The sequence below is a fragment of the Trachurus japonicus genome, chromosome 4 (assembly GCF_045865225.1).
Source record: "Trachurus japonicus isolate A0001 chromosome 4, Traja_1.0".
In the NCBI taxonomy this organism is placed as follows: Eukaryota; Metazoa; Chordata; class Actinopteri; order Carangiformes; family Carangidae; genus Trachurus; species Trachurus japonicus.
The window spans coordinates 19,051,616-19,078,250 of NC_140910.1; the positions used below are offsets into that span (position 1 = coordinate 19,051,616).

The 26,635-nt window shown below is 40.8% G+C and overlaps 1 protein-coding gene across 1 annotated transcript in view; it reads left to right on the forward strand.

Moving 5' to 3' along the window:
• Nucleotides 1–25,827, forward strand: part of psmd1 (proteasome 26S subunit, non-ATPase 1) — a 42,476-nt gene extending 16,649 nt beyond the window's left edge. The window contains exons 17-25 of the mRNA XM_085774540.1: nucleotides 4,730–4,844; nucleotides 9,446–9,562; nucleotides 11,125–11,227; nucleotides 16,017–16,186; nucleotides 19,258–19,350; nucleotides 19,708–19,794; nucleotides 21,191–21,358; nucleotides 22,941–23,106; nucleotides 25,617–25,827. Of these exons, the coding sequence (XP_085630666.1) occupies nucleotides 4,730–4,844; nucleotides 9,446–9,562; nucleotides 11,125–11,227; nucleotides 16,017–16,186; nucleotides 19,258–19,350; nucleotides 19,708–19,794; nucleotides 21,191–21,358; nucleotides 22,941–23,087 (1,000 nt within the window). The 3' untranslated portion in view covers nucleotides 23,088–23,106; nucleotides 25,617–25,827. The remainder of the gene's footprint in view (nucleotides 1–4,729; nucleotides 4,845–9,445; nucleotides 9,563–11,124; nucleotides 11,228–16,016; nucleotides 16,187–19,257; nucleotides 19,351–19,707; nucleotides 19,795–21,190; nucleotides 21,359–22,940; nucleotides 23,107–25,616) is intronic.
• The last annotated feature ends 808 nt before the right edge of the window (nucleotides 25,828–26,635 follow it).

A 26,635-nucleotide genomic window follows, 5' to 3' on the forward strand; every position in this document is an offset into this window, starting at 1 on the left:
GTCTTCATTCTGGCAACAGGCCAGTGGTTCTGGGAGGTAATTTCCTTCAACACAGCCGTCCCACTGTTTATATTTGTCACTTTCTGTTCTCTCCTCTATTTGAGGCAAGCAGTGCTGGGGGAAGGTAATAGTGGCGCAAAGGGAGAAATCTTTTTTGTGTGTGTGTCCTCAATGAGCTCATATTTTCAGGCTGCAATAGTCATTTAAATACAATCCTAATTTCATTTAGATAATTTAATTTGAAATTTTGAACATATTTGTTTTTTTTCTTCTTTTGATCTCGCTGATTTAACAAGTCAAAATGTGTATACTCTGTGTGCATTCATTGTTTTACTTTTTTTTAAACAGATGCAAGACATTAAAAGACAGAAATAAACAATCTCATGAGTTTACAGTAACCAGATGATGTTGAGTGATTCTCACAAGGAAATGTGAGAAATACTGCCAGTAATCCCCCGCCCCACTTGGATCTGTATATCCTTAGGTCACCCGGTAAAGAACTGTCCAAAGAGCAAATGTGTTATTTGAACATGTTCCCTATTTCACTTACATTGCTATTTTATCCTCTTGGTCTATTGTGGTCATTGTTTTCAAATGGGTTCAGTTTTGTATGTTTTTTTTTTTAGCAGCAGTGGTCACTTAATCTAACCAGCACAAACTTTGTTGATTTTTTGTTTGTTTGTTTTTTTTATGCCAGTGGCTGCTTTTGGTGTACTGCTAAAAGTATGCTGACCTCTGCCCTCACATTAAATGCATGCCACGCAGGCACATTTTATTTTTTAAGAACAATATCCAATCTTGCTGGCTCAGCCTGACCCTCAGTGGCTGTAACAATCAGCAGTTCTTGGTTTTTTGTGTGAAATCATCATCATAATATTTTGTATTATGCTCTTCTGATTCATAATGTTTCTTTAATTATAAATTACTGACAGTACAATACCTCGATTAGAACCAATTGTAGCCTTATACTCTTAAACTTACACAATTAATGCATTTAGTTCATGCATTTTTTCCCCCCACTAATGACCAGTATTAATCAAACATTATACATATATCATAGCAGATCTTTCCCTTTTGTGATTGGCAGAGTTGTTGTCACTTGCTGCTTTCTGTCTTCCCCTTTCACCCTCTGCCATACATTGCTTGGTTTTGAATTGTATATAAATATCAACTATGTGTACAAAAGCTGCACAGCTTCTTAATTTGTGTAATATTAACATTGTCCAGGTGCTTTCAAGATTTATTTGGGTGACTGGTTGTAACAGACGGGAAGCAAGCTAATCAGATCTTCCCCTTTTGCAGTGAGAGTGCATTGATAACTACCACAATCACATTTCACGTGGCAAAACCATCTATAATTTGTTTAGCGAAGCTATATTCCTGCTGTATTTCGCTGACCTTTCAATATATGTTGCTCCCTAGGGGGAGTTGAACCTTTTTACCAGCCTGTCACTTACACCATAATAAATGTGAAGCATGGACATACGGTCGAAGAACATTAATCAATCGAGTAAAAGCATTGTATGTTGTTGTTGCACTTCAAGTTAAACATTTCTATTACTAATCCTACTGCATATGACCAACAAAGTCTCTGAGCTTTCATACAAGAAGCTTTGAGTACGGCAGCTTCACTGCACACTGCTGGAAGTTTCATTGTGTCCAGGGCACGCTGAATTACTTTTTTTTTTTTTATCCCTTTCAAAAGAAATAATAATGGATTTTGTTCCATTCAAATTTCTAAAGCAGGCAGCAGGAGTTTACAAACCTTTGCTGATGTTACATTTAACATCAGCAACATCTTTGATAAATATCTCAGTTCTTTTCTTTTCTTATCCCTCCTTTTCTTAATAGTATTGCTGTTCATTCTGTTTCTAAGTCCATAACACATTAAGAGGATATTTAACTTTGGCTTGAAATACAGACATCATCGCTTCACAGCTTTTTCAGACGAAACAAAAGCTGAATATTGATTTCTTTTTCTTTCCAACTGAGTTCCTCCATTTTTGCTGGTGGCTTAAGGTAATTGGTCTATCTTTTACTTTGAAAAGGTTGAAAAGACTTTAGTTTCAGCTATTTGGAAAAGTTTTTCTCATGTAATACTTCAAGCTACTGTAGCCCCCCATTGATTTCAAAATGTATCATAAGGACATAAACCTTTGAGGGTCTAGTAGTTTATACATTTTTATTCCTATAATGGATATTGACAGCATGCTCTAGTTTTGCTTTGAATGCAGGAGTTGAGAATACATAACCTGTAACATGTTTGGTCCAGTCAAACCAGTTTTATCTTGTAGGTCAAAATCTCATCTTTGTCTCTGAAGGCCTTACGATCTTGTCAGCACCCATGCGTGTATGGATAGAAGGGAATTGTCCGACTATCAGAATAAAATAAACCCAATCCATGTGGGTGAAATTGAAAGGCAGCCTAGATCTCCCTGTGATTCTCCCAATGCCATTTGTGATCTTAAATCCTCATGTAGAGTTTGAGCCAGGCTACTAACGCCAAACAAACTAGGCTTTAAGAACATGAGACAAGTCGATAACACAACACAGAAAAGCTTTTACTCTTTTTTTTTTAGAGTTCATTTTCCAGACATCATTAAGGACATTTAATGGTCCAGACTGAATGGGGCGTTAACTGAAGTCCTAGTGGCATGTTTATTGGACATGATGTACATTTAAGCAACTACCACTAAAATCGAATGTGAAGACATGAGTTCATCTTGGCCACGTTTCTAAACTTCAATGCCAGTTCACTATAAGGTAACTGTAATTATTAAAACAATGCATTGAGCTTTTCTGTTTTCTACTTTTATCTTTTTATTTGGGTTCAGTAGTCAGGTCCACTTAAGAGAAATCAAAGTAGAGGCTGGTGTCTTTACTAAAGCTGTCACTCTGAAAAGTCATTTCATTTTTGCTCATAAACAGCTCTTCCAAGCATCCGTCTCTTGTTTTTGCTTGAGGCGATGGATGAGCTTTTAGTTCCATGTAAAAACCAAGGCAAAGGTCCAAAACGCTTGGAAAATAACATCTGTAATGGCTTTACAACAGAGGGTTTTTGAAAATGTATATTTAGGTTTAACTTTAGAAATTGTAATGAGGGGTAGCAGTTCTTAAAACCTTTCTATATGGTCATCTTCAACAGTCTCAAACACATCTTAACAAGTGAACAGCTTCCCCACTTTTCCAACATTATCACTCACTATGTGTGTCTTATTGACTGACATAAATTGTTGACATGAATCATTGATTTAGAAGCATCATGTGATCACCGTTGTAAAGGCTGGGAAGCTGCACTGGTTAAAAATGGAGATACGACATCAAAACGTAATAATTACCTGTTATTCATCTGAATCTGGATAAGGCAGCATGTGGGTGTTGGTGATCTCTGAGATAGATTATGGTGTTAGCTTTCTGACTGGTCCTAAAAATCCTAAAAGCGATTAACAATTTGATTGATTCACTCCCAATTGGCCATTTGATCCAGATCAAACCTTTCTGTGAAATTCAAAGGCTCTGTGTAATCTCATCAATCAGTTCGTCCATCAGGCCCAAGTCAGTGTTATCAGCAGCGGCTATAACCAGAAAATTGTCAGATAAGGTTTGTGGTTTAATAATTAAAAAAAAGGATTACTTCAACCACATTCCTTTTTTCCCACGTGCTTTCAAATTGAATATCTCTGAAGGAGTAATGCAAAATAAGACTAATCTAAAAGTTTCTAGCAATGGTAAACTGACTGATGTGTTCATCTTTATGCTGAAATCAGGACGTCACCTAATGTGTGGTTGGCATTTGCATTCACCTGGTGACACTCACTCACAGACTGAAGACTGTACTTCAGTGTCACCTAGGTGTTACTAGTATCTCTTGTATACTGATTGAAGAGTACCTCATTGTGACTGGGGAGCAAAAAAAAGTCCTGTTTAAATTGTAGTTTTTGTGTTTGCACTGCACTCAAGAATCTCATTTAGCTCCATCAAGTTCATTTTAAGTATCTAATTATTGCATACGCTCCTTTTCCTGGGGGCTATTTGACTATAATCCAATCATCTTGACTATTTCATTTGAATGATAAACAGTTTATATTTCTTTAATATAATGTGCATGCAATTATATCTCGAGCCAAAGATTTGTCTTGGATAGTTTGGCTCCATGGTTGCTGTTCTCTTTTATTCCAACATCAGCAGCACCACTGGGGAGAAAAGTCGTAAGGACTTGGAGGATTTCAAGAGACATAAATCAAAGCCTAAATTTCATAAACATGCTCTTTCACTGTACCGGTTCTCTCTTTTCTCTACACTTTATCTGGTCCAATCTCCAAAAAACAAGACGTTTTTTAATTCTCTCCTACAGTTCCTTTTTGACACGGAAACACCACAAAAATATCAGCCTATAAATTGGAAGATATACTGTACAAAGATTTGTCAATTGGTGTGTATATATTGTGAAAATATTCTGTACATGTTGTACCACAGTCAAACAAAGATTGTTATGAATTAAAAACTGATTTTAAACCAGTAGGTAGCCTTTATCTGTAGAAAATGTAATAATATTTTGTTCGCTGTTATGATCACAATTCAAGGTATCAGTGCTCGTTTTATCAGTTTTTTCCCTTTTCACATTTTATATAATGATCGCAAAGGGTAAGAAGAAGCCCATGTTGTTGTCCTCTTTCCACAATTCCTTAAGCCTCAATGTTTCTTTTTCTCTTTCTCTGTCTCTCTTCAGGACCCCAGAGCAGTGTCCCAGTGTGGTGTCTCTCCTGTCAGAGAGCTACAACCCTCATGTTCGCTGCGGTGCTGCCATGGCCCTGGGCATCTGCTGTGCTGGGACAGGCAACAAGGTGAGTGCCTCCTCCTTTTGTTCCCCTCCCCGCTCCTTGGTTACCTTACGCTACCTTTCAGTGTTCAGCTGACTTCACTGCACCTCAGTGGTGTGTCACAATAAGGGTCCACCAGGCAGGTCAGGAACCTCAGAGTTTTGGCAGCAGATTCACTCAACGTTGCACAAAGAAAGAAAGATTGAATGAAATGATTGATCTTTGTATAATAATAGCCTGGGTCTGATAAAGCAGTGGTTTTCTAGGTGCTGTTAAAGACGTGATACACAAATGAGCTGCGTGGAAAAAACCTTGCATCACATTACCACATTCTGTTTTTGCAAGTAATCTCTGTTTCAAGATGTAAATGATGAGTTTTTCTTTAATGAGATGGCTGCACAGAGCTTACCGGTACTCCTGCAGGAATCGGTGCTCATTAGTAAAATTAATAATCCTCGTAAGGCTGGACCAGAAATGCCTGAACAGCTTTTTTTTTTGTCCACAAAGGCAGTATTGGCCCCTGCTGTCCTCGTTTATGGTGTGTGCCCTATTTGTTTCTTGGTTTTATATGTGCGTCAGTGATGCAAATTCATGACGCAAATGATTACCTGTGCTGCAGGTGTTTTCACTTTCTTTAGTGTCGAAGTAGCGGAGAAAAGGTCGTCATTTTTCTCCTGTAAGACATGATGACGCCATCAGAACAAACAGAAACCACAAACCATGAAATGGGAGTGAGTCTCTGGCTCAAACACCGGTTGTAATTATCCTCAGATGATGCTCCAACACATTGCTGTCTTGAAATTATCCATACTCACTCTTCACTCTTACGTAAGAAAAACACTTGTCACCCTCCACCATCAGGTTTCATGCACTATGCCTGCAAGTATATATATACACAGTGTACTCCATGTGTGTTTACCAGCTAAAATATTTGATTTTAGACGCATCATAAATTCAGCATTTGAAACTTGAGATGCACCGATCCGGATATTGGCTCCGATATTGACTAATTAGCTGGATCGGATATCGGATGAATGAGGCCGATCCAGCATTCCGATCCAGTCATTTCTTTTTTATTAATATCATACATAGCAATACAGTTACAGCGATCTAGTGTTATTTATTTCTTTTTGCTGCTAATGTACACTTTGTTATTTGTTAAACAATAAATAATATTAAGTACAATTATATCTGTGTTAATTTGTTACCTTTTTTTTAACAAGGCTAAATGTTAATGTGAAGCCTGAAGCCTTCACTCACATGGCAAGATATACGGTTCATTCATTCAACAGTATTATCGGATCGGTATCGGGTACCGATGCGCTCAGCCCAGGTATCGGTATCGGATTGGATCGGACAAAACTGGATCAGTGCGTTTGAAACTGACCTGCCTTAAAGCAATTTCATATCGTGCCACCTTCATATCGACTCGTTGCCTTTTAAGTGCTTCACCCATTACCTTGATGAATGTATACAGTGACTGCAGGGATGCAAACAGCGCGCCGAAAAGCGAAACTCGCTTTTTTCATGACCAATTAGGTGACTTGTGTGAATCGTTCAGATCCGAAGAGTTTTTGTTTTTGGGAGGGGGGGGGGGGTCTCAGCGTCTCAACTGGGGTCAGTAAAATGTTTTTTTAACAGGCTGACAGTGACAATCACGTGAAACTGAGGCGAGCCGCGTGCAGTCGGTGCGATGGCGTTCCCCTCCCCCCCCCGTGCGTGTCCGTGGAGCTGTGCGCCGCGGATGTGCACGGTTCCCTACGTTGCTGTGTCAGGCAGGTGTTTCCCACGGAGCTCTGCCCCGTTTCAGAGGTGAAGGAAGCCCTGAGTGGAAAGACGTCGCCTCCGCCATGTAGAATGTGTTCAATTCAAAAAGTGAAACTAACACATTATATATGTCCATTACACACTGAATGAAACATCCAATGTCTTTATTTATTCAGTTTATTTTAATAGTAATAATTATGACTAACATTCAGTGAAGACCTAAAAATCAGTATCTCCAAAATGGAAATATTGCAAAGGATTTTTTTTTTTTAAGCATTTTTAATATAGAAATGTTGGCCTTCTGAAAACTATGTCCACCTATATGCACCCAATACTTGGTTGGGGTTGAACTACTGGAAATTGAGTACGTTTCTGTGATATTATACTTATTTGTTAATGGTGAGCACCCCCTCCCCCGGGAAATTCCTCTCTTTTTTGGTCCTGACCCGTTTGCATCCCTGAAAGTAAACAACCATTTTTACATTTGATCTTTTCACATTTTGTAATAATTCACGTGAAGAGTTGGCACACAGGAACCAGTAAATTGTGGTAAGCTCTGGAATCACATGCTGATAAATGGGCGTAAATTGGCTCAGAGTCGCCAGGCTGTATCTTGTCATCGTGTTTGGATTCGCTGGAGTCCGGAAAGAAAGAGTGAAGAAGACAGAAGTGGTGCGTGCTGCCAGTCGCTGAGTTGTTTAAACTATGTGGGTTGATGAGTCTCAGGTGGCATAGCCCAAGTAGGGTCACGGCTCATTGCACGTCGAGCCTTGGAGCACTAGAGTGTTTTGGACCAGATCTGACGGAGGCGTTCTACGGAGCTGGTCAGCTCCAAAGCGGCACTGCTTGGTTTTAGCAGAATAAGACCTTGAGCACATTCGGTCCTTAGTGAGAGTAATGATGTTGTGGCAGCAGAAGTGGGTCACCTATTCAGACGGAGTGTATTCCTTTGCCATCATTTGTGCACCTTGGGCTTTGGATATTTTTACAAGACTAGTGTTCCTCATCTGTTGTATACGTTAAGAAGAAGAAGTAAAAAGCTGCACAGGAAAGCTGCTCTGGTTTTTTTCTGGCATCAGTTTGTTTATGCTGAGTTTGTGCCATAACGAAAATCTTAAATGCACTTCAGCTTGTTTGGTAAATTGGATGGAAATATATATTTTTTTACCAGTGTAAATGTATGTTGAACACCAAACGGACTCACAGGAACAGTTTCAGTACACTGTCATGAGATACAGCTTTATAAATATGTATTGAAATGGAAATTATGTGGTGGTAAAGTGTGTTCTGCACTCTTCATTTATTTACACAAGCCTCTAGCCAGTTCTTAGCAGTATTGAATTGAAATGACTCTCGCTGAGGCACAAGTCTGTAGAAAACAGTCCACAACTGTACATGGATTAGGAAGATCTTAAACGACCACATTTTGTGTCGACCTGCTCTTCTGATTGGGCCTGACAGTAAATACCCTCAATTAAACCCCCTGACAACCTATCAGGAACAGGATGTGGTCGGCTGGTGTTGGCTTTACACTCTTGACTTATCGTCCCTGGACATGGCTCTCTGAGCCAGCTGAGTCAAGAGCATTGATGAAACATGGTTTATTTTACCTCCACTGTGATCATCCTAGTTTGTTTCTCTTTCCTCGGCGGAGCTGACGCCTCCCTCTGAGTCGAGTGGTGTGAGTTACAGCCATTACAGCTCAGCGAGAACAGAGGAAGGAGCAGGGTTGCACAGGGAAGGAGTAGGTGGTCCCCACTCACTACTTCATTCACAGCGATCATGGGAGGAAATTGAAGAAGGCAGGGCTTGTCGTAACTGTTGTTACTGTCGTCCCAGGCAACCAGATATGGATGACACTAATGTCATTAATTTGCATGGTCTGGTTGCCTCTGTTGATAATCCCTTTCCTGTATTTAACCAAACAGCAGTGCCCCTGTTACACTCATCTGCTCTGTTGGGAGTGGCAAAATATAAAATGTATAGAATTAGCAAATTGTCGGTCTGGTATCTGCGTCAGTCTCGTACGACTGAGAAACCACAGGTCTCGACAGAGCTACGTCTACAGAGCTACATCAGATTTAACATGGATCATTCTTCTGATGGTTGCTATAGATGTAATAAGCCAGTCAGTGCTAGAATTTTTATCTTGCTCCCCTGCTTCTTAACAAATTGATTATTTTTCTTCAATGTGTTTGTTAGAGAACAAAAACAAACACGGCATTATATACAGTATGTTTTACACCCCATCACTTAGCAGCCCATTTGCTTTAAGCCTTCAGCAATAAAGGGATGGTTTTCATTTCACCCATCAGACGGCACTACAACCTGTTTCCTACACTGTCTCACACTTGGAGGATGACCATTATTCATTGATTTATCTCACAAAGGTTTTTCCAACTGATGCTTCACTGATAAAACATGCTTTCTTTGGTATTTAAAATAGCCTGTGTCTGTTTGCCCTCAAGCAGGTTTTTAGATGACAGAGTTTGTGGTGTGGCACGTTGGGCCAGCAATTTCTCCAGCTGTTTGTCTAAAGTAAATAGTGTAAAGTAAAGAACCTGGTCTGGGGAATTACTTTGTCTGTTTTATAATCTGAAAACTAGCGAATCTACTTCTTTGCTTTTCATTACTGGTCCTGATTTTATAGATATCAAAAGAGCACGGATACTCTGAGAAGTCTTAAAAGATCCATTTTAAAGTGTTAATAACCTTTTCACTCCAGATTGTTTTAATATGGCCAGACAGTCCTTACTACTACAGAATTAGTCATTTGGGATAATTGAATAGCCCTGTAATTATTGTGCATCTTGTAAACCATTTAACTGTATCATTTATTTCTGTTTTCCCCTGGACAGGAGGCCATCAATCTGCTGGAGCCCATGACCAATGACCCTGTGAATTATGTGAGACAGGGTGCCCTCATTGCCTCTGCCCTTATCATGATCCAACAGACGGAGGTCACTTGCCCAAAGGTATGTGTGAAATGTTCGTATATCGTTGGTTACGGTTTGGACATTTTGATTTACAACTCGGTCATAATTAAATTGGGTTGTACAGCCTGCAGTGATGACCGATTTGATCAAAGATACAGTCTAGTGTATACAGATAAAACCCACAGAGGAATTTTCTTTTCAGTGTGACCCAGTAAAGAAAAGGGTATAGAGCAAAATCAGTACTGCCCTGTTTTCTGTCTTGGTGATGGGTTGGTTACCTGCAAAATAAACAGACTGGTCACTAAAAGGTAAGACAGGAGATGGGTTTGATAAAAACAGAAAGCTTCAGAGTTGTAAAGACATTAGAAAAGACATCTGTGCCACAGAGGAACAACAAGTGACTAGTCGAGGCATAACTGCATACACTCGCCCTCAGAGTGCCTCATACTTTGTCATAAAGGTTTAAGATTTACCAGACACAATTTCAAAGCCTCCTCATCTGCACAGCAGCATTCCTTAAAGCTCAATGCGGTATGCAGGGTTTGTTCAAACATAGAGCATCCATGACTGTTTATTTCAAAGCCTCAATCTTTGAATTTTCCACCTCTGTAAACAACAGTCTTAGATCTCTACTTTGAGGGGGGTAAATTGGCCTATTTGACTGACAACGAACCAGCACAGTGTGTACACAAAGTGTCACACAGGCTGTTGAGGTACACTACAACATCATCAACGGTGATGAGGCCTTGTCATCATTGTTCTGCTGTACACATTTAAATGTAAAACACATTTCAGTGCTTGGAGAGCCCTTGATAGAGTTGCACAGACTGCGAGTGAATTCTTCAATGTTAACTGAATTAAAAAATACTATAGAATTGTTGTAATGTTTTTAGTGATGTTTTTTTTTTACTTTGACACCAATATACAAAATTCATTATTCCAATAATAAAAAATCCCCCAAAAATTGGGTATTTTAAGATTTGAGGACCTAGTCAAATTCAAAACAGGTCAGATTTTGTTTAAAGCCTGGAATAGGTTGCTACCAATAAACATCCAAAAAATGTTTATGGTCAGAAAAAGCATATATGATTTAAGAGGGAACTGTAACTTTAAACAATCTACCATCCATTCTACCCTGAAAAGTTTTAGCATCTATTTTTGTGGTGTAAAAATGTGGAATAGACTAGATGAGGATATAAAATGTGCAATAACTTAAAACAATTTAAAAGTACCGTAAGTACAAACATACACTCTTGGACAGCTATAAAGAACTTGACAGCTAATTTTACTCTTTTTATTTATAATCATGGTCTTATTTCATATTGAAGCAATATGTTTTTAATCTTCTGAATTGTATGGAACTACAGATGTACTGTATGACATGAATCACAATGTAAGGGGGGGCTGAACTAGATAAGCTTTGCTTCCTTCAGCCCCTTCTCAAACTTGCACAGTATCATTATTGTTTTTTCTTGTTACATAGATTGTTTGTCTTTTGATGTGCTTGTTTGAGACAAATAAAAATCAAATCAATGTTGTGGTCCGCCACTAGTGTCACACCAGCAAATATTTACATGTTCTTCATCTCTGCATCGTTTCAGGTGAACCAGTTCAGGCAGCTTTATGCCAAGGTGATCAATGACAAGCATGATGACGTTATGGCCAAGTTTGGCGCCATCTTGGCCCAGGGAATCCTCGACGCAGGTAAGTTGTTAAACAGCAACAACAACAAGACACATTTACCTGTTTGGATCCTCTGTCACTGACCGAGAGATGCCTGTCCCCTGTGCTTCACCTCCGAAAAGACCCACGTTCTTAATTACACAGTTAATCAAGTCAACTGCTGAAATGGTTATGTGGGTTTGTGGTTTTGTGTGTGTATGTATGTATGTATGTGTGTGTGTGTGTGTGTGTGTGTGTGTGTGTGTGTGTGTGTGAGTTCTTTTTGCTCAAGCACACACCATGTAACCGTCGTTGGCTGACCACCCGTGCTCCGTGTCTCTGGAACAGATCATGTTAAGGTGCATTAGCGCCTGGCGGTCCGAGCTCAGCTGCGCCCTGCTCAGCCTTCGGCCCATATGGCCTGTTGGTCTCCCCCTGGTGATTACTGTTTGTCTGATAGTCTCTGTGTTTGTGTGTCTGTGTGGGTGTTTGTGGACACAAGCATACAGTGTGTGTGTGTGTGTGTGTGTGTGTGTGTGTGTGAGGTCCCAGAGAGCTGCACATCATCACGTCCACATGCAGTGCTGCACACACAGTGAGCACACCCATAGTCTCATGTATATACACAAACCTTCAATGCAGGCAGGAGCAGAAACCCATTTTCTTGCTCCAACATAAGACCTTGTGTGTGCTGAGGCAGAAAGAAACCAGCTCTGTTTACACAGTGTTGTCTAAATACACAATCAGGTGTTGCAGCCTTGTAGAAGTTGTAGCACCTGATCAGCTTCTCAAATGACTCTTGTATTTGCACTTCAACTTGAAGTGATAAGTCCACTCCACTGTGTGTGTGTGTGTGTGTGTGCACAATGTCGTGACTCACCAGCGTTTTTCAGCACTTATGAAATTGCCTCTTGAAGAACTCCGCCCCCGCTGCAGCACTGAGCAGATTAGCCATCCTGATGACAGACGGGACATCAATCATATATCAAATCAGGCACATTAACCACAATAAACTCAGGCCAACATGCCAAGATAACCCTGTGTGAGGCCGTCCAGACAAACCCTCGCCACCGGTGTCATTTTTCAGACTCCCAGCTCTCCCTGCTGCGCTCCACGCCAAACTCTCTCAGCGCCGTCCCGTGTTTTTTCAGTACAGTTCAATGTGTAGTTTTCGGCTTAAAATACATTTGGTCAGGAAACACACCACCCCTGTTTTGAATGTCAGACATGCTCAGGCTCATGTGGTGTGAATGTTTTAGTATTCTGGCTCTTGTAAGGAGTTAGGAGCATTTGAGGTGCAGGGGTAATTGTATTTAATTTGATGGGCGGAAGCCATTAGAGGGCAGTTTCATGATCTCTGGTGCTCATTACCAAGGAAATGTCAGACTCTTTGCTCATTTTCTCACACTGTCTGTATCCAGCTGTCTCCCACCATCGCATGTCCAGCCCGCATTTATAGACTTTCCTTCACTAATTGATACAGTCCATTAATTAGCTTTAATTAGTGGTTGTACTCTCATCCCTTTAGTGAAACATGCCCCCTTTGTTTCATCCTTTTGAAACCAAAACAACAAGCAAACCAGTTGTTGATGTAGTCACATTACACCTTTTTAGGGATCAGTGCTATCCCGGTGCCCCCCTCACCAACTCCTTGGAATGAAAATTGGCCTACCAAAATAAGACTTCACAAAAACTGAGTGTGTGTGTGTGTGTCAAGTGCTCTCAACCTCTTCTCAAGTTTTTAAGAGACTCTTAAGCGCCCGGTTGTAGTTGTCCAGCGAGCGGACCTCATGACTCACTCTGGCCAACATTCAGCTTGTCTGGCTGGAATAGTTTCAACACTTCAGATGTTGAGATAAGGCAGCATCATTAAATCATCCCAGTGACCTCAGAAAAGAGTGGGTGCAAAGCAGGACAATGGCAGCTGATTTCATTTTTAGCTGGAAAAGCGACTCCCCGCCGGTTACCTTTCACCTTCAAACAAAAGTTCTCTTTTCTCCAGAATGATGGATAAATCAAGGCCGTCTTCTCTTCCTCCTCCTCCCTCTGTCTTCCCTTTTGCGGTTCCTCCCTTCTGGTTGTCCCAGAAAGGCCAGGGGTGGTGTGTTACTCTTTTGTTCAGCTTCAACAGGCCCTTGACCCCTGTTTATCATCATCTTTTTGGTCGGCTCCACTGGCCTCCACAGTTCTTATTTGGTAGAGCACTAACCTCCATCATGGGTGGCCACAGGTTATGCAGAAACCTATTTTAGTATTGCAAAATATTTTTTGGTATGTTTTATTTCCTCGGAAAAATTATTAATCACATCCTAATCTAACATCTGCACCTGGAAAAAGTGTTGCAATAATCGGAAAGAATGCCTTTTTATTTTTCTGGACTGACGAGAGATGAATATACCGGTACGCTGTTTTGTAAAAGTAGCAGTTCCTGTTCACTTTTCAAGCTGCATGCATACTATAAGCTGGACATTATAAACTTGTAAATAGTATATTCTGGGACAGAAGGGTTAAACTGCATTCATCTTAGCAAGGTGGACACCTAATAATAAAAATGTATATATATCTAATAAAGTTTGCTTAGTTCTTAATTCAATGCGTAGCTCTAGCAAGATATCAGAAAACAGAAAATCTTTTGGTAATAATCAAGCAAAAGGGAGTTTTTAACGTCTTCCACAGCTGTGAAAGGTATCTGTTATTTTGGGACAGCTGACACACCTCTTTTGATCTAGATAAATAATTAATCTCCTGTGTATCTGAAATCTAGTGAGAGTGAATAGAGGCTATTTTTCAAATTTAATTCAGGATGTTGTAGACAATGCATTCCTGGTTTTAATTAGCTTGCCAGTATGTGTTTATAATTTAACTCCTACCCTGGGATCAATCTATCAGAGAGGTTGAAGCCACAAGACAACCTTAACAGGGTGGTGACCATCCTGGTCTGCACTATCATTAAGCTCCAAATCCCTAGTTGCACAATTCTTGTGCCAAGTAGCAAACGGTTCATTACGTTATCAGTGATGGTTGTCACTTCAAAGTAAAGGCTGTTTTAACCATTAGATTTTTTAAGATGTGGATTTCCACTGGGGCTCTATATAAAACATACAAAACCCAAGCCATAATTTCGTAGTGACCAAATTGAAACGTAAAAGTACATTTTTTCCCAATGGGGAAACTGCCCTTAACTGACCACAGTGTATTTACATGCACAGTCAGTGTTAAAGGGGATATACCCTGCTCAGATTTTGCTGAGCATGCTTGCTTCTTTTCAACTTTAGTCTGACCTGATTCACATTTTATACAAAACCCTGCAATTTGTCAAAATCTAATTCTCTGATCAGTTGTTGGTGCATGTCGCAGCAAGTCTGTTGTGTCAAAAAGGAAACACCACTGCTATAGCCTCTGTATACCGGGTGTTCTTTTATATCTTGATTTTATCACCTTAGTGTAACGTCATGGATCATTTTGTGTATTGGGTTTAGTTTAATTAATAGTGCTGAATCATAACCATACATTATTATCTCAAAGCCTAACAATATTATAGAGAGAAATTCAATAGTTCTGACAACGAGCAAGCATTTGCTGGCAGTGAAGAGGAGAAACTCCCTTTTTAACAGGATGACGCGTCCAACAGCTCTCAGGGTGGGCGGCCACATGCCCTGACTGGTTGGCACAGATTAAATTGTTATATTAAACTACTGTATTCAATTGTAAATATTATTTGATTGTTTTTCCAAGTCAATGGAATGCTTTTTTTTTTGGCTTTGGTATGCATTTAGACAAGGACATAGCTTCTTGAAATGTTTCAGCAATAATGTGTCAACATCACGTGTACCGTATGACACAACTTGTGAAAATAAGGTTAAAGGACAATTCCAGGCGAATTCAGTATAGTAGTATAGTATAGTATTTTCCTATCATTTTAGGTCTAAAAGAAGGAATCTGAAGATTTTCAGTTTAATCGCTCCTGTTTTGCGGTAGTTGTGTCTGTCCCCGCATCGCCACGGCAGCAATGAATGGGAGTGGATGTAAGTTCCGCTGTTTAGGCTGTTTCCAGCCCTCAAAGCCGCAATTTTTTTTTTCCACAGACAGCGTCAGATGGAGACTCAAACATGCACCGAGAAGTTTATTTACTTCAAGCAAGCCGACGTGTTTGTAAAACTAGATCTAATTCAAAGTCTCCCAGAGTCTCGCGCGAGACCCAGTTGCCGTGCGCGGTGTGTTCACATGCAGTGGGAAAAGCTCCCGTTTGTGTCATAAACACATATCAACTCTTGACTTGCTTCAAGTAAAAAAAACTTCTCGCCGCATGTTTGAGTGGCCACCTGACGCTGTCTGTGGAAAAAAATGTACACTTCAAGCAAGTCAAGAGTTGATATTCCTGTGTTTATGACACAAGCGGTAGCTCCTACTGCGCCTGAATACACCAGCACTGCAACTTCGGGCTCGCGCGAGACTCCAGGAGACTTTGAATTAGATCTAGTTTTACAAACATGTCGGCTTGCTTGAAGTAAATAAACTTCTCGGTGCATGTTTGAGTAGCCATCTGACGCTGTCTGTGGAAAAAAATTGCGGTTTTGAGGGATGTAAACAGCCTAAACAGCGGAACTTACATCCACTCCCATTCATTGCTGCCGTGGCGATGTGGAGACAGACGCAACTACCGCAAAACAGGAGCGATTAAACTGAAAATCTTCAGATTCCTTCTTTTAGACCTAAAATGATATGAAAATACACCCCCGAGTTGAATTCGCCTGGAATTGTCCTTTGATAGAAAATTTGCTACCAACATCATGAAACCCTCTCTCTAACTTTCCTTCTGTCTGTCTTCCAGGTGGACGCAACGTGACCATCTCTCTGCAGTCCAGGACGGGTCACACTCACATGCCGTCGGTGGTGGGTCTGCTGGTCTTCACCCAGTTCTGGTTCTGGTTCCCGCTCTCCCACTTCCTGTCATTGGCTTTTACACCAACTGCTATAATCGGCCTCAACAAAGACCTCAAGGTACAGAAGTGTTAAGACTTGTATTAGATTTGGCAGAAGGAAAGTATCTGAGTGTGTAACCATCAAACCTGATCTTGATTGATAACAAGATTGCTCCCAAGGTTTGAAAATATCATGATAAAAGTCACACAGAACATCTGTAAAAAAAAAAAAAAACTACTGTAAATAGTCGTCTATTAGGGCGTTTCCAAGCGGCCCCGATAAACTCCCAGGTGGGGCTTGAGATTTACTCTGTGCTGATTGGGTATACTCAAAGCGAGATGTGATGCCAAGAGAAAGCCCCAAAGTAAATTGCATTTTTAAAACCTAGCATTATTAGAAAGCATCTACACTGCAGGAAAAAAACAAGAGCAGTAAAAGGAAAACTGCCTCACAACAATTATGTGCCGATCAGAATTGTTGCACAATGTTTATGTGACGACTGAAACTGCTCTTTTTTTTTTTCTTTTTTCTTTTTTTAATTAAAAAACACACACCACTATAAACAAAACAGTTAAGTTTGATGATTGAAACTGTTGCACATTACGTCACCTCAAGAGTCCAGTGGGCCCTATATGAGTCCAACTACAAGTTCCTGCCTGCTAAATTTTACCAGGAACTTCCTCAGTGGAATGGCAGCTCATCTATTTCAGTCCTATGTTAAGCAGGGAAAGATTATGATGAGCTCAGTAGGCAGTTCTATACGTTGTCCTTTATCTTCAGTAACAGCTAAAGTCATGGGGAGATTATCCTGCATGGCAGTCGTTAATATATGATAATATGAATTTAAATTAAGAATACTGCGTTTCTACAATTGACCTGAGGGGTAAAAATATATCTGCTTAATTTGGGCCACTGAGTTTGTTTTAGCCGGTTGCCTTTGGTGCAGAAAATATTTAGCTTCTTGTCTTGATAAAAACTGTCACTAACAGGCTATCCGTAACGAGGCCGTCCTGACTGTGGGCTGCTCTGGCCCCCCGCCACTCGCACACTCATGCCAAGGGATCAGTGTGACATATTAGGGTCTTAAACTGGCATTAGCTGGGCTTTATCTCTTCATTACCACCCGAATCAACAGCGCCAGACACCAGGGACGCATGTACACCTTTGTGTATAGTGCGTCCCCAATTTAACAAGGCGCTGTAGAAAATAAATGGTGTAAAGCCCATAAAGCATAAATACACCAGAGCTAGTGCGCAAATAGGGAGTGGGAGAGCTGCAGGTCTGAACAAACCTCGTGCTGCATTCTGCCAAGGCTCTTCAGCACCTGTTGAACTACACAGGACAAACCTTCTCAGAGTTTACCTGTCACTACCACACAAAGGACAGCCTTGCCATTTACCGACTGTTCTTACTTGGCAGCGGACCAGCACCTTAGCTCCTGGACTAATGCTATACAAGCAGAAAACCCTTTGCTTCTATTCAGCCTTCATAATGCAGTTAAATGGCTGAGTTATGAGGGAATAAGAAAGATAAGGTATGCCCCTGATCAGTCACACATGGTGCTGCTTAGCTTCTCCGTTGGACCACAGAGATGGTTTAAATCGAAGGCTCACATGGACAGAAGACATATACCCCATGACCATTCATTTATATATTCATTTATTCATTTGAAATTTTATATAAAAATCTGAATAACTGAAGGTCTTTGCACCTCTGACTATCCTGTCTTTCACAGGATACAATGTGTTTTTCTTAGATTTCTTGCGCAACAACTAAAGCAGCACCAAGTCTTGTACAACACGTTCCTTTTCATGTCAAGACAAAGTAACTCAACGTTTAAATGATAAAATTACGTATGAATCTTACTGTGTTGGAGTAAAGAGGAGATTTGAGGCAAAATACCTGTTAGACAGCGGTACAAGAGGACGTCAACCACTAACTCAACCAATAGTACATAGATATGAATGAACGTTTTGGTTTTATATTGTATTGTAAAAAGAAAAAATTTTATCATTGTCCACCCAAAGTTTAGATCGTGTCCTATTTCCCTTTTCCACAACTGCTGATACATCAGTGGGTTTTTTCTCATTGGGGATTTTCCTGAAATAAGATTCTGCATGTGTCGGAGTAAATGTGTGTTTCCTATTGTGCTGACGCAGAACGAGCAAGTTTAACAAAGCTAGCTAGCAGAAGAAGTGGCCGTACTTCAGCTCTGTGTTGATTTCAGTGTTTAGTAAAGTCGTGTTCAGGTTCGAGAAGAGGACATCAACAAACAAGTCTGTCTGGTCGACTCTGTCCTTGACTTTGGAAGCAGCAGTTGACAAAACAGTCACCAGGGATCATTTTGTAGCTTGTAAATTGACCCTGTGGTTTATTTACACGCCAGTTTTAGATAGCACATATCAAAAGATCTGTCTTAGTTTAAGTTCCCTGTGGGTATGTTGATCTCTAGCAGCAGCCCAGAGCAGCTTTTCTACAGTCCCTCCTTGTCTTGGTAAATAGGAGGACATGGATGAACAGTGATGAGTTGAAACGCTTTTCTAAGAATGGGCAAATGTTTAATATGGAAGGAAATGCTTTGAAGGATGCACACAGTAATTGCTTTTTTTAAGATTATTATTATTGTTGTTCACTGTTTTCAAGAAAACTCCACTAGGCTAACCCACTCACTCAAAATTGGTATGACAAAATACTTAACATCAGGACAATTAGTCGATTGATCAAGTCAGTCTGTATATTCAGCAACTGTTTTGATAAGAAATTCAGCTTTGTCATAACGCCAAACATTTCTCAATCTTCACCCCTCAACCGTGAGAATTTGTTGCCTTTCTCGGTCTCACCTAACAGCCACCAGATATAAACCATTATTGGAAAATTAACCGTAGTTTCAGCCTTACGAGTTGATGCAGGTATTATTCTGGCACGTCATCCTGGTCTAGATCTGTCACTTCAAACCGCAGCCATCAATCTCACACAGGCCTCAGGCTAGGAATAGGTGATTAGATAAGTCACCGGAAAATTAGGTGTTTGTCAGAAACATAGCAACCAACAAATTATGAGTCATAACATTGAGTAAAAGTAAATTACAGTGGACCTGGCAGTGATCATTGTAAAGTTGTGAGTGACCATCTTTGTGTCTTTCTGTCCAGATGCCCAAGGTGCAGTACCGCTCCAACTGTAAGCCCTCCACCTTCGCCTACCCACCAGCGCTGGAGGTTCCCAAGGAGAAGGAGAAGGAGAAGGTGAGAACCGAGGCGCCACAACTGATCGACTTGTTTTGCTTTCCTCGTACTGAAATTATTAGTTGAGGAAAGTTGATCTTGTTCCGTATTGATTTGTGAATCATTTCAAACCCTTCCCTGTCAGACTCCTCATTTTCTTGCCCGTCGTGTTTATTATTTTAGCATCTATGGCCTATTTTTCTCTGCTTCATTTCACAGTCATAGATGCTCATGAAGGAAGTAATGAAAGACCAAGCAGCGTTTATTTTGTGGTCGACTAGTTTTGTACATTTTAAGCCGTGTTTGTAGAAGGTCTGAGTGTCTCTGGTATTGTCTTACATGGTGGAAATGTCTCCACGCTCTCTCTCTGCATGGCAGGTATCCACCGCCGTTCTCTCCATCACAGCCAAGGCCAAGAAGAAGGAGAAGGAAAAGAAAGAGAAGGAGGAGGAAAAGATGGAAGTGGTGAGTGGAAATGCCCTCTTCTCGCTCAGAACTAACGGCCCTATTTTATTTTATTTTATTATTTGTTTTCGATTCCGTTTAAAAAATAACGTCTTTACATTTCTAAGTCATTCATTTTATTTAATTGGTTTCCCTAAAAAAAAGAAAAATGTATTTTTTTTTATTTATGGGTTGCGTGCCACATTATTTTCTTTTACATGCCTGTAAAAATCACTCGATACCTTCTGGCATGTAGGTAAAGTTGTTTGTTTCGACACCATACAGTACATTCACCCTCATACAGAGTCTGTCTTAGTCTTTTCACTCTCTGTCAGTCCAGAGCCAATGTAACTTTCATTGGGATTTTCTCTGGGCGTTTGCAGCGTGTGTGATCTACGCTGCCACGCTACATCTCAGCTCCAGTGTCGAGAGATGAGCCTGGAAATGTCCAGCGTGCTGCTCACATCTCAGGCTGTTGATTTTATTTGGCTTAACTCATTGAGGCGGCAGCTGAATGCTTCGAACTGAGGTCGGATGGTTCAGAACTGGTCGTCCTCTTCTGGATGCTTTTAAAAAGATGACTCGACATTTCTTTTTTGCTCTTGTTTCTACACGCGTTAACCAACACTAAAATATATTCACTAGAATGGTCGGGATAAATGGATCAAGACAGAATAAGTAAGACTTCTGATATGGTTTACACAATATGACAAATTAAATATTTTGCATTCATTTTGAATAAAAATACAATTTGCACGTATGCATTGTAAATCAACACCTGTCAATGTGCTTGTCTAAGGATGAGAACATTTAAATGGGAAGTGGTCTAGTAACACACTGCTGTTGGTGGTAAAGATAATAAAAGACACACAGGTTTAATCACTACATTTAACGTCAGGAGAAAAGTCGGGGTCAGTGTCTCGACACATCTGCAGGAGATGATGTAGTTTGATCTTGAAATGCAAAACTTTTTATCACCAGCTCCTGTGGCACTTTCTGTCCTTCATTGTCTTATTTATAGTTTTCCACCGTTGACCTGATGGCCCAACAAATCACCGGCCATCAAGGGCGCAGGAGCAGGAGAGGACTGAATCACAACAGAAACTAGAATTTATTGCTCATAACTCCCACAAACTGTCAAATAATGTCAAATTTACACTAGAAAAATAGATTCTCATTGTGGTGAAAGTAAGTTGGGTTTATACTGGCCATCACAGTGAATGAACAGCAATTTTCTATCTTGAAAAATCTAATTAAAATTTCTGTTTTACAATACAATCTATAAAGCACTTTAAAAGAGAAATGTTAAGAAAAAGGTAAGTAAACAATAGAGACGTCAATACGGCAGCAGAGTCACCGGGGACAAGAGCAGTACAAGCGAAGCACTCATGTGGAAAATGCTGTTTTTCTGTCACAGGAGGTCCAGGAGGGCGAGAAGGAGAAGAAGGATGAAGAGAAGGAGAAAGAAAAGAAGAAGGAGGCAGAGCCAAACTTCCAGCTCCTGGAGAACCCGGCCAGAGTGATGCCAGCTCAGCTCAAAGTCCTCAACATGCCAGAGACCTGCCGATACCAGCCCTTCAAACCGGTAACCACGCCCGTCTGTTTACACTCTGACTGGTCTGAGGAAATCCCACAGAAAAGTCTTATCAGAAGATCTTGTATCCGTGTTACCCTGCTCACAAACAATCGGCACTCCTGTAAAACAGCTCACAAGATAGATTAAATAGTCAGTAAGCTTCTGAATTCACAGCAAAATAATACATATCTACAACCATAACCAGTGCTCAGTGAGAGGCGTGTGGTTGTGGAGTTCACACCAGAGTTCGTTTGGTCTTTCACCCAACTGGTTCGATGTGAAAGGACTCAACATGCTTGGTTGGTGATGATGAGACACCAGGTATAGCCTGTCAAACTTTTTCCATGGAAGAGAAAACGAAACGATCTTAATATAGAAGGCATTGATGCCTCATCCCAAATAAGGTGTATTTAAATGTGTTTATTCTTTGTTTGACACCTTTTATATCTAAAAACTCAGGGGAGGCACCTGCATGGACACAATAATAACCAGAGTGTCCTTCATGTGAACTTGTTGACATTTAACTTTGTAAAGTTATCTCTGAGAGGAGTTCTCCCTTTGAGATAAATCATTGGTTTTGGCCTCTGTTGAGCATCTGCGAGTCCAGAAACTCCCCTTTCCTCAGGCCTATAAACCAGACAGCCACGGTCCTGCTGTAAATGTTGACAGTTTTCCGCAGTAAACGGCAGGACGACGTGCAGTCACCCAATCAGCACTCACCCCGGTCCCGTAAAGAGGAAGTACTGTTTGATTTTGTGTCTAGTAAGCTTTGCTCAGAGCATTGCATTGTGCGACTTATTGTATCAAGTTGCCAGAGCGGTGTCCAACGCTTGACTACAGTTTTGTGATGCCGCCTCCCTTTTAAGGCTTTGTTTTTACTCACAAAGACGGATTTAGGAAGTGAAGGGGTTTTCTGGTCAATGTCAGGAGGTCTATTGAAAGCTTTATTATGGGAAACAACTTAAATTAATATGAAGTTTCCTGTCCTTAATTTTTCATTGGTCCTGGGTTAGGGTTAACGACTGGAGTCGCTCAGCTCCAAACAGTTCACATATTAATGACCTATAGTTTTGAATGACTGAATCCTCCCACATGTTGTTTTTAATTTGTCCTCACGTGTTCACTTATCAAATTGAAATATTGTGTCTATACAGTGGATTGTGTGTCATTACATTTCTTGTCACAGTAGTTCAAAGCTCATTTTGGCTCTGTGCCCCCTTGAAGATTAGTCTGGCCCGGGGCGTTAAACAATGTTAATACTTTTAAGAGGAAATTCTTACGATTGTGACAGATGTCTGCACTTTACCTTTCAGTTTGCTGCATCACCTGCTTTCTGCTTAGTCATTGTAATTCAGCCAAACTGCAGCACAGCAGTCTGTTGAGGCCGAGTCCGGTTTCTCTGCAGCTGTTACATAAGCACCAAATAACTTACCGAGAGTGAAGAGTGAGATGTAAACACTTCTGTCTTTGTGCAAAGAAACTTTAAACAGAAATATCGAAATTATACATGAGCCTGTCTGGAAGAGTTTAGACCTTTTTTTTTTTCCTACTCCACTCTGATTGGCTGATGAATCTTTCTGTCTGTCACCAGCTGCCGACAGGCGGGATCATCATCATGAAAGACACCAGCGAGGAGGAGGAGGAGCTGGTGGAGCCGGTCTCGGCTCATGGCCCCAAAATCGAAGAGGAAGAGCAGGAGCCCGAGCCCCCAGAGCCCTTCGAGTACATCGACGAGTAGAGGTGTTCTCACAGCAAAGGTATGTTCAAAGAAATCGTTCGAAATCGAGCCTCGTCACTCATTCATAACTAATGCAAAACAAGGTGCTGGCTAACATTCACCATGCCAGTTGTTTTTCACATCTGTCTGTCTCACCTGTTGCGTCACTGTGTCTTTTAAAATCAAAAGTTTGAAATCATTTCATCCAAACCGGAGATTTTTAAAAGCTTTTAGTGAAACACAGTGAAATGTCACATTGTTGTTTTTAAAATCCAGAGGTTCAGATATCAGCTGATGTGGATAAACCTGAATCCATCCAAGTTGAGATTACATTACACAGCTGACATCGACCTCTTGGTTCACAGTTGTTATCAAGAAAAAAATACTGTACATCAAAACATAGCTTTTACAATACCGTAAATAAATACCGTAAATAAAGTGGTGGAAACAAAATCTGAGAGAATGCAATTCCCATTCTGCAGTCGTTGTGAGTCAGCGCAGTGTGCAAACAAAACTAACTAAAGACAGAAACGAAAGGTGGAACAGCGAAAGACCACTGATGAATGAAAGAGGGATGTACGGGCTCGTTACAACAGGTGCATTCACTTGTAGAGAGATGATCGAGTATATTCCAAGTTTCGATCTATCAGTTTCTCATCGTACATCAGAGCGGAAACAAACAAACCCAGAGGCTACAGCAGTTTCAGAAGCAACCCCAACCACAGTGTGTGTGTGTAGTGAGTCACTGATCTCACGATATTGCTCTGGCTTGAAGTCGTTCCCATACAGCTGCGAGGTGTTTTTTATTTTTCTTAGGAAGTAGTGCTACGTGATAACACATAATGCAGAGCTGTGCTGCTGTTCTCAAGCCTAACCCAGTTTCACCCTACACTGACTGAGGAATGTAAACACGCCGCTGCCATCTCCAACCACCAGCTCGCAGGGCAAACCGTCCCGCTGCACTCAGCAGCGACGCCGGATGCTTAATGACTCCTGGCTGCTTTAACGTGTTTGTGTTGGGTTGGCCTCAGCCTGCCTCCCATGAAGGAGCTCGCCGCGGCCTGTGATGAGACCGATGAGGTGTCAATGACCAAATTAGGGCCTCGCGGCGCACTATGTCATCTCTTTATGGGGTCCGGGGCGCTGCGTGACAGATTAAACACTGCAGACATCGTGGTCAGGCTGACTTATGGGTTCAGACAGCCAAGTGGTCGGAGTGACCGAGTCATTATTGCAAGGTCGCGGGTTTGAAGCCGTGCATCTCCAGTCACGATGCCCTTGAACAAAGGTTTTCCTGCCCGTCCGTCCCTGCAGTCGTCACAGTCCAGTCTCAAACAGATGTTTTCAGCTGTTGCATCATTCAACAGTCCTGTCAACTCTGTAGATTCAATAAATATTATTTTCTTCATTAACAGAAGTTTATATCACTTGAATTACAGTGTACACAAAGCCAAATAAATCTATAATTGACTAGCTCAATAACTTACTCACTTACTCATAAATATTATTACAGATAAATATTATATAAATCGTTTGTCTTCTACAGTGTTATTTTTGATTGTATTATGTTAAATGATTAAAGCAGAAGTAAGCAATCCGGTCGTTTTGGCTAATGCTGCGTTCCAGGCAGGCTTTTGAAACCGTAAATTACAGCTTCAAGTCACGACTTACGACTTTGTAGCGTTCCAGGCAACCCACTCGTGTTTTTCCGACCTGTTTTACCTGTGAAAGTCACTATAACGGCCACTCGTAACTTCCGACCCGTGAACTCGTACCAGATCGAACTGGTACGACTTCACAGGTCGGAAAACCACGAGTTACGGGTTGCCCTGAACGCACCATAACGTCTTGTCAGCCGACGGAGTTAGCAGACCCCGCCCTCGTCATGGATCTATTGGTCCTCGTCCCTACATCACCACATTCAGGCGCATCCCTTGGCTGCACACACAGCCCTTCATGCCGTTCTCTCTCCTCATTGGATAAAACTTGTAGGATACGAGAAAAGTTTTCTCCTCGGCTCAGAGCAGAGCAGAGTGACTGACAGACCCGTGTTTCGGTCAAAACACTCTATGTAAGTGATTGCTGTCGGAAGATATAACTATTTAAGACTTATATTAACACAAAAATATCGCTTACTTCTGCTTTAAATATAAAATGTTTTACCTGGAATAGGGAGAGGTTTTTTTTCCTCACAAAGTTTAAATGCTGTGACCACACAGTTATAACTGAAGGCAGCTCAGATGAGCATTTCAACATAACAATTAACTCAGAGTTTCTTCCATCTGAAATTCGGTGGTTGGACTGTGAGAGGACACAGGTTTGTGCTGCTTTAGTTTGTTAATCAAATGGGATTTTGAAAAGTGAGTGGGATACGTCTCTTTGATTCCAAGTGGAAATGATTTTAACAAGAGAGGTCTGGATGGAACATTTAACTTGATTATCCTGAATTTTCGACGTTTGCTTGATATTTAAACATTTTTATGGTTTTTATTTTACTAAATAAATCATCTCTAATCAGCATGTGTTTTTTCTCTCTCTCTCTCTCCTCAGGCATCAGAAGAAGTGAGATCTCAGCATGTTGGTCCAGCGTTTCTCCCTCTGTGCATCCATCTATCCACCCCACTCCAGCCCACCCCACACTTTACTTCCTCTTTTACACGTTTCTTTCCTGCTCTGGCTCCTCATTTGCCAGACGAGGAATGTTTTACATTCTCAAATTGTATAATTTTCTGTCCGTAAAATAAAAATGATATATATTGGAGAGACTGGAGAGTATGTGTTTATTTGAGTGGATATTTCAGCTTGGAATGCTTTGGGGGAATCTCTCTAATCCCATTCATTTACACTGGTTTACGTTTTCTGCACTCAGCAGCAGCTGCTGCCGTCCGCCCAGCAGTCTGTCTCGTACAGTAAGCTGACTCTACTGTATGTATACTAAACAACACGGGGAGCTGCTGGTAGGGAGTGGGGGGTTGCCTTCAGAAGAATAACTCTGTGGGAGTCTGGAAGGTCAAAAGTCAGGAAATCAATTGCTGTAAGAAGTTGTTGTTTTTTTAAAGTCTAAAATCCATTCCAGTGGGTTGGTTTCTTTGTTTGAAGTCGGTTCCTCTGTTTGAACATTCATTTTGTCTTTCCTTGTTTACTTCTTGTTCAGATTAATTCAGTGACAGTGAGACTTTCTGTCTACTGAAATAAACATTAGTTTAATTTTCTGCTTCTAAGAATGCAGTTTTTATCGTATGTTTATGAACTTTTATAAACACAACATGCATTTTCCAAAGAGATATCTACTGAAAAATCATTTCCTTAGGCACTGGCCATGCTTTGAGACGCCCGGTAAATTCTTCAGATTAGATATGGTGTTAATGGTGGACCATGTGGACGGCTCAGTGATCAAATCTACATGTTATACTGTTTTTATATCTACTCATTCCCATGACAAGCACCATCCAAAGTGGTTGAGATTGCTTTAAACACAACAAAAATAAGATTTAAATTTCAAATTTTAAAACCAGCGCAAAAACTACATAATGACTGTATCAGCAATTTATCAAAAGAAAAAGGGCACA